Source organism: Zeus faber (genome assembly GCF_960531495.2).
Source record: "Zeus faber genome assembly, chromosome: 2".
NCBI classification, from domain to species: domain Eukaryota; kingdom Metazoa; phylum Chordata; class Actinopteri; order Zeiformes; family Zeidae; genus Zeus; species Zeus faber.
In genome coordinates this window covers 5,484,557-5,499,337 of record NC_137189.1, presented here as the reverse complement: position 1 = coordinate 5,499,337, position 14,781 = coordinate 5,484,557, and the positions used below count along the sequence as shown (strand labels likewise).

Here is a 14,781-nt window from a genome sequence, read left to right as displayed (position 1 = left end):
AGATACATTATTGCCATGGGTATATAGGGTATGAATTATAAATATTGTTTTGAATTATTACTATGTACTATCGCTAATTGTAACCAAATTCACAGTATATGGCTAGAATTCCCAACCAGAATCTACTGAAATCCAAAAAGGAATAAACATTAAAGTCTAAGCAGTCAACAAATCTTTAACTCGACATTCATTTTGCATGCAAACATAACCGATTCTGAGGCCAAATCACACAAAGGTGTGTGACTCTGCCTGATATAGCTGCAGAACTAAGTGCACATGCACGTGTGCAAGTGTATGTGCACGAGGCATAGACACGAGTACACAACCGTTACTTAAAAAACCCCAGAATAAATATGAGCTTTTAGAACTTTTTAGTATAATGAGCGAATACAGAGCTGATTCTCTCATTGATTCATCTCATACGCCCCGCCCATTATATTTTTGTTTACATTTTTTATAGCCTAGTTTCCTGTTACCATGGTTACCCTGTGCTGGGTGATTGGATGCATCCCCAGGAGAGTGCTCTTCACAGCAAACGGGAGAAAGTTCCTCACCAATACAAGGCACCTTCTAAAATACAATGGCAATGTTAGTTGACACAGTTGTTCAGGTCTCAAGTGTGTGTGTGTGTGTGTGTGTGTGTGTGTGTGTGTGTGTGTGTGTGTGTGTGTCTGTGTGTGTGTGTGTGTGTGTGTGTGTGTGCGTGCGTGCGTGCGTGCATGCGTGTGTGTTTGTGCGAAAGTCATTAGGCCACATAGCCCTAATGACACTGCTCATAGAAATTGGTGTAAATAAGGTGAAGAGCCCACTCAGAGCCCTACAGGGGCTGATGACAATCTGCATTGACCTTGGCCGGTGCAACGCCATAGAAAACTTTGTCTCACACACATACACAAACAAGGAGTCATTACATCATTGCATTTAAGGTAAAAAAAAATTAAATTATTTTGCATGGCATCAGCCCCTGCAGTGAACGGCGCAGAGTAAAGGGAATGTGAATGTGACGGTTGCTATGGACTCAGGTCACCACTTTTGGAGGATCACTTCCATTCAGTTGTACAGAGAAATAGCAAAAAAAATGTACAAAAAGGGAGGGAGAAAAAGAAGTGTCGAGGTTTCACACAAGATGGTTGCACGATTTCCTGTGGCAGTCTCTCACCGAACAAGATTTCCGAGACATCTTTTAACTCAAAAATGCCGACCGACGTTTCCAATCAATCCGAGTAATCCCCCTAACATGGCGGCTCGCTCCGGCGTGTGATGTCAGCGTCACATTCCCTATTGTGTAAGAAATGCCTGTTTCCTGCCTTTAATCAACGATTTGCGTTGTGGGGAGGAAGTAGCCACTCAGAGCTTTTACAGGAGTAAAAGTACAAATATGAGATCCAAAATAAGCGGTACATTGGCATTTCTTCTGAAGCAAATGGACACCAGAACTTGCTCTTCAACGTAGTTAAAAGTATTCAAAGTAAAAGTATTTGTTACATCCAGTGTCCTGATATAACAGCGCCTGTAATGCAGGCGCTGGAGTGTTCATGCAAATCCTGATTACATTTTACACAAACATAACGTATAAAGTCATAGTGATTTACAAGAAAATACAAATATAGAAATATATACAAATATAAATTATAAAACATAAAATAATCTATATAAATCGATTTTTTTGCCAAGGGCTGTGTTACATGTTAAAAGTGTAAGAGTTCAAAAGTGTTTAGATTAGCTTTTTTCTTAAAATCTAGTCTAAGAATAGAATACAAATACACTAAATATAGTTAAGTACAGATACTTCAAAAATGTAGTACTGGGAGGAAGTGCTCTGTTACTTTCTGCTGTTGCTGTTGTTTATCATTACTTTGCTGAGAGGGAAAATCAATAACAATACTGTGATAAAATGCTAATCTATGTTATATTTACACCATTATACCTGCAGGTGCAGCTGGTGGCTCAGATTCAATGATAATAAACAAAAACAGATAAAAAGGCGGTTGACAGATGACACAGTGACATGTTCTCACGTCTTCCCGAACCCAGTCACACGTTCAGGAAAGTCCCTGTGGAAAAGGACAATCCCCTGGTCAGTGAAGTCACCCCCCATAAAAAAAACAAGTTCACCTTGACAAAATGAGCTTGTTTTCATCAACAACCACGTTGCTAAGCAGAATTCAGTCTGAGGTAGTCACAAGCAACGCGTATCAACTTAAATGGTGGTAAAATCGCGGATCGATTTAAATGGTAGATAGTTTGGAGATCAGATTTCTCATGAAGTTAAAGGTTAATATCAGGTTTTTATATTATTATTTTTTTATATAACATATATAACATTATTTTTTTAACATTGTTATAATAAAAAATAATAACAACAATGTTATTATAACATTGTTATAATGATAATAATTGTTATTGTTGTTATTCATTGTATTATTATTAATAATAATTAATTAATCAATGAATTTATTTATTTACTGAGTTACTTATTTATTTACTTCTTTTTTTATCATCATCATCATCATCATCATCATCATCATCTTTATTATCATAACTATCGTCGTTATCACCATTAACAACCCAGAAATCAATGGCTATGTACTAAATACAATTTCTACTTGAGTTGCTCTCCATGGTTCTGAAATGGACACTGCAGCGTTACAAACGGCATCACTTCGTTCGTCTCCAAATCTTTTTCTTTTTCTTTTTTAAATGTATTCTTTTTATTTTTATTTATTTATTTTTTTATTTATTTTTTTTTCAAAAATAGCTCTTCTGTTGTCCAGGAGATTGTGAATAATGTATTTGCCTGCCGCCCTTGTTCCGCGGTGACATTTGCTCACATCGTCCCTGGGTGGGAATGAAGCGGCACCGATCCCTCAAACCCACCTCCGGAAAGGTCAAGCGGCATTGATCTGCGGGTTAAATTCGGACCTCCCAAGTTGGAATTTGGAATAACTGGGCGCGTGGGCATATTTCAATAAATTCTCACTCTATGACCAGACCGAGGAACCGCCAGACAGACGCACGCAGGGATACAGCTTTCCAATATAACCACACGAGGGGGACAGATTGATCGGGTTCAAGGTGCGTAAAGCGTGCGCTCCCGGGAGGAGGCTCCTCTGGAGAGGGAGGAGGAGGTGGAGAAGTCCGCGGCTCATGGAACGACGGGACTCTGTCTATCCACAGGTTGCAGACGTCGCATCCCCTAATTCGATGGGCTGCTCGGAGGATAACTTTAAGGGACACGTGAATTGAGGGAGATGCGCGTCGACAGAGATGAAGATGAGGAAATACTCGGACTTGGAGAACAATCGGTTAAAAAACGCAAAGTGCGCAGCAGAGATCGTCTCATTCGGGTGAGTTAAATAAAAGAAAAGACAGGGGCGTTTTTTGGGGGGGTGGGGGGTTTTGGTAGAAAACTGGTCTTACTTGTATTCATTCCCATCGCATCCGAGGATAATGTTGCAGAATCCAAACGCTGCGTTCCAGGGTGAGACCCCCGTGCCAAGGGTCCCTCACTGCGCCTCCTCGGTGACCGCGGTCCAGGTCCGTGGTCCATGATGGCATGCAGACACAGCTGCTGCTGCGGCTGCGGTTCACTGAACGAGGACAACGCCAGGTTCCTGCTGCTGGCCCTGCTCATCATCCTCTACCTGCTGTGTGGAGCCGCGGTCTTCTCCGCCCTGGAGGAGCCCAAGGAGCGGGAGGCCAAGGCGCGCTGGACGCAAAGGTTCGAGCACTTCAGCCAGAAGTACAACTTGAGCAAAACGGAGCTCAACCACTTCCTCCGGAGCTATGAGGAGGCCAACGTGGCCGGGATCCGTGTGGACACCATCAGACCTCGCTGGGACTTCACGGGGGCTTTCTACTTCGTGGGAACGGTCGTCTCCACAATAGGTAAAATAAATAGCAAACATAGAGGGGTGAATAGCAAATAGCATACAGGCAAGCGAAACTTTATTTATATAGCACATTCCATTCTGCATGAAATACAATGTGCTGCGCAGAAGAGAAATAACAACAAAAGCATATGTGCAGGTTAACATATGCACACACACATGGATGCAGGCAGCAGATACATGGACGCACAAAATAAAAAATACATGTTTTCATCTGCGTTTAATTTATTAAGGGTTTCTGCTATTTTGTCCTTTTTATTGTGTGTATGCATATACAGTATCTGCTGCATGTATGCATGTGCACATACTGTTGGCGCACAAATACACATGCATGCGACAGATACATGCATGATGCAGATACTCTACATGCATGCCGCATCATTTAAATGAAAAACATAAAATGAAATTGCAGATGAAAAGAGAAAAGTTTAGATCCAAATTTTAAATATTGATGGTGATGGGGCAGATCTGGTGCTCAGGCAGGTGGGGCTTAGCAAATACAAGCAGCTTCTCCAAAGTTTGAGGTAAAAAGAACACAACTTTTATCTTTAATAAATGAAAGGGTATAAAGGATACACATATAAAGGAATAAAACATAACACCAGAGGAGATCTCTTTGAATAAAGAATAATAATAGCTTTCTATGGGCTTTGGGCCCTGGAGGTACCTGAACTTTTTATAATGGAGTTACTCGGGTTGAGAATTGGTTAAAAAAAAAAAAGTTCAATATAAATGACTGTTTGACGGTTAAGAGACTTGAGTGCTCTATTAAAGTAAAAAAAAACAACAACATAAGATTAGATAATAAATCCCTTCTTTTCCTTCTTTAAACCTGCACTATATTTTATTTCATAAACAGCTGTGAAGCCTCTCCAAAAACCTGTCAAGATCTAATTGCTGTGAGTGCAGAAATTGCTCTGCCAAAGCGAAGCCCGCCTTAATTAGTACCCAAAGAACCAATTAGTGCTTCCTTCCCAAAGAGGTAATAGCCATGTTGTGTGTTATGAGTTTTATGACTGGAGATGTGGTAACATATCTTATCTATTGTGTCCCGTATCTCAGCAACGGCCACCTTAAAGGCTGTAATGGTCCAGGACTTTACAACCGTGTACATCGCAGTGACTTCAGTTCAGTAAAATATTGCTCCTCCAGGCTTCCCCCACAGCCACAGCACAATAACGAGCGTCGCCAAGGTGGACCTCAAATGAGAAACATGTTTGTTTAATGGACAGAGAGAGAGCGAGAGAGGAGTCAAATGAGGAGATACCGGGAGAAAATTTGATGGAGGGAGGGAAGGAGAGACTGCTCCAACTCAGAGAAAATCAGTGTGAAATGGAGGGTAAAAGGCAGGCGCCGTCGAGGGGGTCGGTCTAAGACTCTGACGTGGGTCGCCATTGTTTTGTCTACGACCCGTTTTCATTTATCTGGAGAGCCAACGAGCCAAACGCCATCTCCACTCGTCTGTAAGTGTGAGTCCAGTCGTCCAACAGGGCTGGGAATTTAGATTCAATACTTTTCATGGCGTCGACCCAAACTGCATCAACGCGATTGGGTATTGAAACATTCTGTGGCGTTCAATAACAAATGTCAATACCCAAGTATTTAACAACCTCCGCGTCGGATGGCCCAAATAAGAGATGGGCCATTTGCCTTTCGTTCAAAGGGATATTTTTTAAAGCTTGTTTTTTAGGTGACACTTTTAAAGCGTTATAATCTATGAACTTAACACAGTATTTGTGGTATGAATTAAAAATGGTATCGGAAAATGTGTTTACGAACCACAATCAAACTCCTGCCATGAATATTGGCACTGGTATCAACTATTTTTCAATAGATCCAATGAGCCAATAGAAAAAAAAAATTCAAATGAATTTTACTGCTGAAAATATAAACAGAACATGGAACTAATAAAAGGAGGACGAAACACTATCATCATCGCGGGGACCTTTTATTAAATGCGACCTAAAAACCACCTGGATGGATGTGGGTGTTTGTCGAGAGACTCACTTCTAACAACCGCACGGTGCTGATCATTTACATAATAATTAGTGTGTGCAGAGTCAAAAAGGCGGCACAATGCGTCCTCAACGCTGTTCACATTTTTTTCTTGCCATGATGTTCCACTTGTTCTGCAACCTGCAATCCACTAAACACAGTCAATTGCGAAATAATTTAGAGATAACTCAAATACGGAAAAGTGGAGCAAAATAAAAAACAAAAACGTATCGACGTGTCAGCTTGGCCCATGTAGGTTGATGTTCCACGCCTCCTCTTACACCCAGGTAGTGCTGTGGTTCTGCTGTTTGTTTGTACGTATGTATGTGTGTGTGAGCCTGTGTGAGAGAGGGTTTTTTTTGGCGGGTGTTGGTCATCAGCCATCCCAGTGAATGGGATTTAAAAAAAAATCTCCAAGCACAGTCCTCACCCAGGTGTCTCCAAGCGGGTGGCGATAAAGACCCTTGAAGACCTTATTTTCTCCCGGATTCTGTCCGCCCCCTTCACTCGGGAGAACAATCCCTTCATTCATGAGCTCTCGCTTGAGCCTGGCAGTATATGTGTACGTTCGCCAGTGAGAGGGAGGCAAATGGAGAGAATGAATAAGCATGACCAATCGACGTTTTTATGGGATTGTGGTTTTTGTTTCCAGTGAAGGGTCCGCTCATGCTCTCAGGCCACGTCCACACGTATACGCATTTTTACAAAAATGCATTATTCCCTCCCTCGAGAATGCAAAAACAATTGAAAACACTTGCATAAGCATACAAGGCCAGTAGGGGGCGAAAATAGCTCATACAACTTGATGTCAAACATCACAGAAGAACATTCGGAGCATGCAGTGTAATGAGCTTCTTCATATACTCATACGTTACACTGTATGGCCGCCATTCCCAAGGTCTGAGAGAGTTTTAAACTTTTAACGGGGACACCGCGGACATCAACGGTTGTCGGCCGTCGCCATTAGGTTCCCAACCGATGTGTAAATGTGAAAGTTGAGTTTGTAACGTCAGCGTTTTCAAGAAGCTCTGTTTTACCTGTTCCTGACGATACACAGAAAACAGAGTTTTGAAGAACCTCTGCCCTGGGAGGCGTTTTCCAAAAGCTTTGTTTTCAGTTCCTAAAACACCGTTTTGGTGTGGACAGGAGACCAAAACACAGAGAAAATACAATGTTTTCAAAAAAATCAGTCTACGTGTGGACAGGGCTGAAGGTTCTAAGGTCCATAACTGAGGAACCAGCGTAACCAGTGGTGTAGTGCAGGGTATACGCAGGCATACAGCGTATACCTATTTCAAATCTCAAATCATGAGACAGTCCGAGCCAATGTTCCCTTAAAAACAGCCGCTAAAGAGATGATCTTCACATAAACACTGTATAATTATGTGGTTGTCTTACCCTATAGTCTGTGGGTCAGTATTGATTGATTGATTGCTTCTGTGTCTAACGTTAATTCCATAATGATCATTACACCCTGAAGTCAAGCAGAAAGTTATACGACAGTTTTCAAATACTACTGGCCCATTTTTGGGTGAACTTAATATGCAAGAGTAGTCTTACAAGTCACTGTTTATAGCACAGGGCCAAAAGAAAAAACTTTTTGGCAAAAATTAAGATCCTACACACTTCTCCAGGCACCAATACACCACTGAGCATACCTAACCTCTGCGACATCTTCCCCGTGTCCTAGGTTTTGGAATGACCACACCCGCCACCATCGGAGGGAAAATCTTCCTCATGTTCTACGGCCTGATTGGCTGTGCCGCCTGCATCCTCTTCTTCAACCTCTTCCTGGAGCGCGTCATCACTGTCATCGCCTACGTCCTGAAATCCTGCCACAGGCGGCACCAGAACAAAGGCGTGCTTTCGCAAAATGGCCGCCGCATCTCCGTTGGAAGCAGAGGAGGCAGAGGCGGAGGTGGGGGCGGCGGGGATGGCAAAGGGGAAGGCCTGGCCGGCTGGAAACCCTCCGTCTACTGTGTGATGTTAATCCTGGGCGTGGCGGCCATATTGGTGTCGTGTTGCGCATCGTTCATGTACTCGGCGGCCGAGGGCTGGGGCTACCTGGATTCGCTGTACTTCTGCTTCGTGGCCTTCAGCACCATCGGCTTCGGGGACATGGTGAGCAGCCAGCGCGTAGCCTACGATGGCCACGCCACGGCCGCCTACCACCTGGGAAACTTCCTCTTCATCCTGACGGGCGTCTGCTGCATCTACTCCCTCTTCAACGTCATTTCCATCATCATCAAGCAGGTCCTCAACTGGCTGCTGAGGAGGCTGGAGGCCGGCTGCCGCTGCTGCTTCCCGGTGAGGGGCGGCCACCACCCGCACCGCCACCCAAGACGCAACGTGGTGGCGCCGGGCCACCTGCGCGCGCGCCGGGACCTCTCTATCGAGACGGATGCCGTCAACGAGAGCGAGACGGACACGGGACGCAGGATGTCTGGAGAGATGATCTCCATGAGAGACTTCCTGGCCGCAAACAAGGTGAGCGCTGAGGCTACAAGGTCCATGTTGTATTCCGTCCTTTTCAATGTTGACTCATGTTCCATCACCTTTTTTCAGAGTTGTGTTATAATGCATCAGTTTTCTGTTTTGTTCTGTTTTTCTGTGTCCTCCTTACCTTCTGGCACCTCCTGATGATGCAATAACTGCATTCAAATTAAATATACTGTATGTCAAGCAAACAGATATTAGATTGTTGTTCTGATTCTCAGAGTTAATTAACAGGGAAGTGCTGGTTTCGGGGGGTTGTGATATCAGTTGGAGGGGTGTGATATCAGTGTGTGTTACTTTGTTGTATCCTCGTAATTTGTTTGCCAAAGCGTCTATTTGAGATGCCTCTCCTAAGTTTTGTGTTGCTGTTTTTGATCAACAGGAGTATCATTTCTGTTTAGTACAGGCTGGAACTTTTCATTTCATTCAGATGATGGACTAAAAATAATCAAGTGTAGATAATCTTTATGCAACTCACCACAATCTTCTGACTTTGAGTTTTGAATAAAGTTTTCCGCCCCCATTCTACCTCACTCCCTCCAGCTCCATTCTGTGGTGCAGCCGACACAGGGATCCGCTTGTGCCATGACACATCTAGGGTCTGAATGACATTTTTAAGAAGAAAAAGAATCAAATTTAAGAATAAAAAGACCTGTCTCCTTAGAGACTGGACGTGTTTCAGTTTCTCGTCTTTGTAGCCCACCTCCACGGTTCAGATCAAACTCATTTTTCTAAAGGTTTTTTTTTTCTTCCCTAAAACAAATTATTTTAATGGTTTTTTTATTTTTACAAGCTATTTCTACGAAAAAAATATTCGTAAAAACCCACTTTGTGCTCTATTTGGATTGACATTCCATTTACAGCCATACCGCCATTTTTCCCGGAAATTATATGAGGTCGAGAAAATTGACGGAACAACTTTTACGGAACATCGACACCGGCTCCTTTTCCCACGTGACACAAATAGAGTGTGCAATTCAGTGCAAGAGGGAAAGGAGCATTATAGATCGGATGTATGCACGAGCGACGATTTCAGAGCTGTCCCCCCGTTAAATTCCCACTCATGTGGACTAAAAAGTTTTGAAAACATGATGAAGTTTTCAGTTCCCCCTCGCGATGTTGGTCCTCAGGGATGTCCTAGTGGCTCTGTTGTGCTGTTAAAAGCCACTTTTCCTCATGCTACTGGGGGTGAGATTGATAAGGAGGATTTGGGGGAACTAGGGGGAGCCAATCATCAGAGGTTCCTTCAGTGATTGATGAAAAGTCTGAGATGGAAGTTTATGCTACTATCCTTGTGAAGGGGTATGGTCATTAATTGTTGCATTGACCGATGTGATAGATACCGCAGCCTTCTGACTTTTATTTTGAAAGACAGATATCTTGCTTTTCCCTCTACAGTCTAGTGTTCTTCTGCAGGGTTTTGGGAGGACTCGGGTGTGCCTCTGCATACTGTTAACCTGGAGTCAGACATAGTCACGGGTCAAAGTGGTTGTGGGTGTTTGCCCATCATTGTTTTCCAATTGAAAGGATGTCCCTTATTTTGGGAAATGATTCGGCTGGCGATGAAGTTTTGGTTAAACCAAAAAGTGACGTCTGTCCCTCATATTCCCAAAGGTCCAGATGAACTCACTCAGAAATATACTAAAGTATTCTCTGCTTGAGCGGAGCTTAGATAACCAAGATGATTGTGGTATTGATCTGTCTGGGGGCTTTATTGCAAAACCATTAATTTTAATTATAGTGTATTTTTTTTGTGTGTATGTCTCAAGCCTCGTAATAGTTTCACAGCGACAGTGAAGTGACTTGAATGTTAAATCTAAAAAAGTAATAGAAATGGAAAAAAAAGGTTTTATGAGTAGGAAGACGTACTGTATGTCTGGTTCCTTCTAAACAATTAAGACAAAATAAGATATAGTCTCATCTTATTTTGTCTTAATTGTTTAGAAGGAACCGGACATACAGTACGTCTAACCCGTGGGGAAAATCGGGAGTCTAGAAAATTATGAACAAATCGTCATTGTTTGTCTCATCTTATTCATTCATTCATTGGTTTCATGTAAAGATTTGGAGGTCATCTAGTAGCTTTGGTAAACCAACATCTTGTTTTACAGGAAACAACATATCGCACATCCCTGCATGTATTGATCTCGCCTCTGCTCTCTGCAGGTGAATCTGGCCATAATGCAGAAGCAGTTATCGGAAATGGCAAACGGTCACCCACGCCAGCCCAGCTCCAGTTCGCGGCAGAACGGCTTCTCCGAAGGCGTCGGCGCCCTCGGCATCATGAACAACCGTCTGGCAGAGACCAGCGTGGACAGATAGAGGAAGCTGGAACATATCTGCTATGAAGGATGCAAAACAAAAAGGTGCCAAAATGGCAAGACTGCTCGGAAACAAACGCACCCAGAGTGGCCGCAAGATGGAATACTTCAAAAGCACTGATCTCGGCCTTTGATATAGAGACCGAATATGAATGCGATATGAATAGAAAATTCTGTTTTTCCCGTGGCTGACCCATTTCCTCTAACTATTGAATCCAATGTTTCTCGGCTCGCTCTCCGGTGGTAGACACAGGTAAATGAAGTGATGCCTGATCCATCCGCCTGAGTCTCACATCTGGATGGGGCCCCGTGAGCTGGAATGCACCCCATCAGAGCGATCCGTTTCCATGGTGATCTGTTTCCACCTACATCAAGAGCTCTTCTTTACTGTAAGCTTTACAATTGGCACGAAAGAGCCACTTAAACACTGCGTCTTTAAGTCCTGTTTGGGCCTTTCACAATCATGCTTTATACCAAAAAATAAATAAAAAACAGAGACAGTGTGTTAACAAAGATGATGACAACAATATATAATATAACGTGACTAGTATTCTTAAGTTCTGTGCAACAGTGCTGGTTATTTAAAACATATTAAGGAAACAAATAAACTGCAATTCTCTAGTATAGAAATCCGAAAGGAGAAGTAGAAAGTATGGACTGTTAAATATCATGTCATATTCGATAGGTCTATTATCAGCCAGATATCCTCTGCAGTTCAGCCTGCGGACGTCATAGCCTGCTGCATTATTCTATGAATACTGCAGCCCCCATGGAGATGAACCTGCATTGGGGTGTACATTTATACCATTTCCTTCCCTGATGGCTCTGTTTTCCTGCAGCTTCCCTTTTATTCCTCAGTGCATTAAGCAGACGACACCGCACTCACAGGACCTTATTGTGAGTAGGACAGACCCATCGGCAGCTGAAGTGATGGTATTTCAGGTGCGGAGCACAAACCCTATTGTGGAACTGGTGAACTGGGGAACTGGTGCCACAGCATCAGTGGAAATATTGTCTAGGTTGGATAAGCAACCATGGTTCCGTGAGAAGGGATCAGATCTATTACTCATGGCACTGATAGACAGATCATGTAATCCAATTGAAGACTCTGCATTCACGCCGGATGGCAGAAGAAGAAACGACGTTGTATATGGCGTATGTAGCGTATACCATCACGCGATAGTATGGTGATTGCCTAAGGGAGGTCCACATTATAACGAAACCCCCCACTTAAGTTTCTATCACAGACATGCCAGCGGACATGTGAGCAAAATGCTTTTGGTATACTTTCTGTAAGGGTCTACGCTTTGCCTGGGCACCAAAGCCCACAAACAACTGCCCTAAAGTCCTCTCTCATGTTCTGCCGACTCAAAAGGCGGTGGAGAGAAGGCTGCTAACTTAATGACCTGACTCTGAAACGGGGTTGTAATGACCTTCGGACAACGCATGACCACTTTATCTCCTCACGAACTGTATGCAGGATGGGTGAACTGACAGTGACTGCAGCTCGCCAACTCATTTTGCCAAGTCAAGCGGCAGCAATAAAGGCGTTTTTAAAGAAACAATCTTGATATCTGCAATGTGCAGGGGCTCAAATCGAGGCCCCCACAGGGCCCGTAAAACTAACAATAAACCCCAAGGAGGGATCGAGGACGTTCGGGAAGGAGATGCTGTCTGGCAGAGCAGCCGACATGGTGAAAATTTCAAGCAGCCCAAGAGATGATGATGAAGATGATGACAATGATGATGATGATTAGAATTCCGGTTTGAAAATAACACACTAAACCATGTAATTTCATTGATCTGTTAATTATTTTCGTTCAGTCATTAAATGTCCAAGAAAACATGAGGAAACTGTTCGAATCAGAGGTAAATGTAGGAGGGAAAATGCAATAGTTGATTTCTCCCCAGTCCCGAGAAGAAGGAAAAAAAACAGTGTTGGGTTTTGTTTTTTGATTCGGGGTCTAACGGCTCCTTTCACACATTAAAAGTGGGAGCGAAGGTCAGCTCTGTCCGCATCTGCCCAAATTTGATTGACACACAAAAGCTCTTTCTCACGTCTCTTACACACCTTACAACCACAAGCCCCCTGGGTGTGAGCAGGTTTTTTTAAAGGATGCATAGGGTATTCAAACTGTGGGCCATGTCTCCCTTGTGGTCCACGGAGGGATTGCAAGGGGGCCACGAGAAAATGAAAGAATAAAATTAAACTGAAACGTTGGCCCTTTAATTTATTTTAAGCACTAATTTGACTAATTACATTTCATGAAATATGGTTATTTAAAGTTTCTCAATCTAATGGGATAATCGTTTAGGGCTTGTTAGTTGTTTTCATTTCATTCATTTTTAAAAATTATTATTGTTATTATTATTATTATTATATTATTATTATTATTATTATTATTATTGTTGATGTTGTTGTTTTTATTATTATTGTTATTATTATTATTATTATTATTATTATTATGATTATTATTATTATTTCATTACTTGTGCACATTTCCGCCCCCTGTATAAATAGCCAATTAAAGCCATAAATTAATGGGACTTCTCGACCTGCATGGTTTCCTATGAACCATGTTATTTTGCATATGACACATTTTTTATGTGTACGGGCGTCAAGTCCTTGAAATCCTCGGGAGGGAAATCGGCAAAACAAGTTTGAATACCACTGCATTAGAAATCCCGTTTCAAACTGGGAACAGCCTCCCACACAGTTTACGCCTTCCCGGTGCTGGGAATAAGCCTGAACCAGCAGCAATCATTGTTTTTTCGCTTGCAAGTTCAACTTTTTTTCCGACTGTTTTATGTCACTAAATTGGTAGATGCTTAAAAAAAATCTAAAAAATAAAGAGTAATTTTGCTCTAAACCCAGATGTCACGCACCCGGGTTAAGCGTGCGTTTGACTTGGACATCTTCAGGCTCATCTAGAGAAAAGTCAATGTTGAACATGGATTAATGAAAGCGAGCGGTTCAAGAATTAGCACTAATATTTTGGTGTGACAAATTCATTCCCGTTATGCTTTCAAATGAGCGGTTCCGATCTTGTAATTTCGAGCTCAGATGGAAATGACACACAAAGTCAAATAATGGACAAATAAAAACTAAAAAACAATCAACACGATGAATGCATGTGCCTGTAAAAATTAAACAACAAAACAAGAACTGATGCAGCTTTGATTCTTTTCCTTCCAAACAATATGACTTGTGACTGTGGCTATAACAATTCTACTGTTCAGAGCCTATTTACAACTGCAGTGAACTATATACTATGAACATTGTTCAAATAAATCAAAATCTTTGGCTAATTTGTTTTTTTTTTCTCTTTTACTCTATGGGGCAGTCCGCAGATGAGGTTTAATTTAAATCAGAATTGAGATAATCCTACTTAAATGTATCCAGAATTTTAAAATGCCTTTCTGAGATGATTAATTAGCTCTAGACTGGGAAGTCCTACACTAAGGTCATTAAGGACTGGTCAGCTCATGAGGGGTAGCTGGCAGAGCTAGTTCTGTCGGACAACTCCACAGCGCCACATGCGTCCACGCCCCCTTATGTGCCATGCAAATTAATCCCAATCCCTCCAGCCCTGCCTGCTTTACTTGCTGCACTGCTGTGCTCCCTCCACCTCCCCTGGGGATTCCAGCTCCTCACTCTTATAATTCTAGCTCATTCAATACGCCTATGTTTGCTGCACACCTCGCTGGGAGTGATGAACAGTCGAGCCAGACGCCAAATTCAAACGATGCTAAATGAATAGAGATCATTTCTTAAATAAATGTAAGAGTTGTCTGTCAGAACTGTCTCTAACCACCATCCTGTATGGTTTTGGCTTAAACCTTCCATTAGAAGCATATTTACTTTTATCCTACTTCTGGAAATCAGATTTGTTTAAACCAAGACAAGGGCAAGACTGAGACTATCTTAAACCAGGACTGAGAAAGGCCATTTCAGATCACCTAGATTAAAGGTTTGATTTGCTCTCAGATGAGGCCTGATCTGTATCTGTCAAACCGCCCCTGGAAGTGATTTACGTTCGGGTCGAACTTTTTCACGGTGCTTTCTGACGACGAAAACA

The 14,781-nt window shown here is 42.5% G+C and overlaps 1 protein-coding gene across 1 annotated transcript; it reads left to right on the top strand.

Annotated features, from left to right (window-relative positions):
- Positions 1 to 3,548: 3,548 nt before the first annotated feature.
- Positions 3,549 to 10,703, top strand: LOC307248197 (potassium channel subfamily K member 13-like; the record flags this gene model as incomplete). The annotated part of the gene is made up of 3 exons (XM_080024482.1): positions 3,549 to 3,888; positions 7,576 to 8,372; positions 10,548 to 10,703. 3 exons carry the CDS (start codon positions 3,549 to 3,551, stop codon positions 10,701 to 10,703), a joined length of 1,293 nt encoding a protein of 430 aa, XP_079880608.1.
- Between the last annotated feature and the right edge of the window lie 4,078 nt (positions 10,704 to 14,781).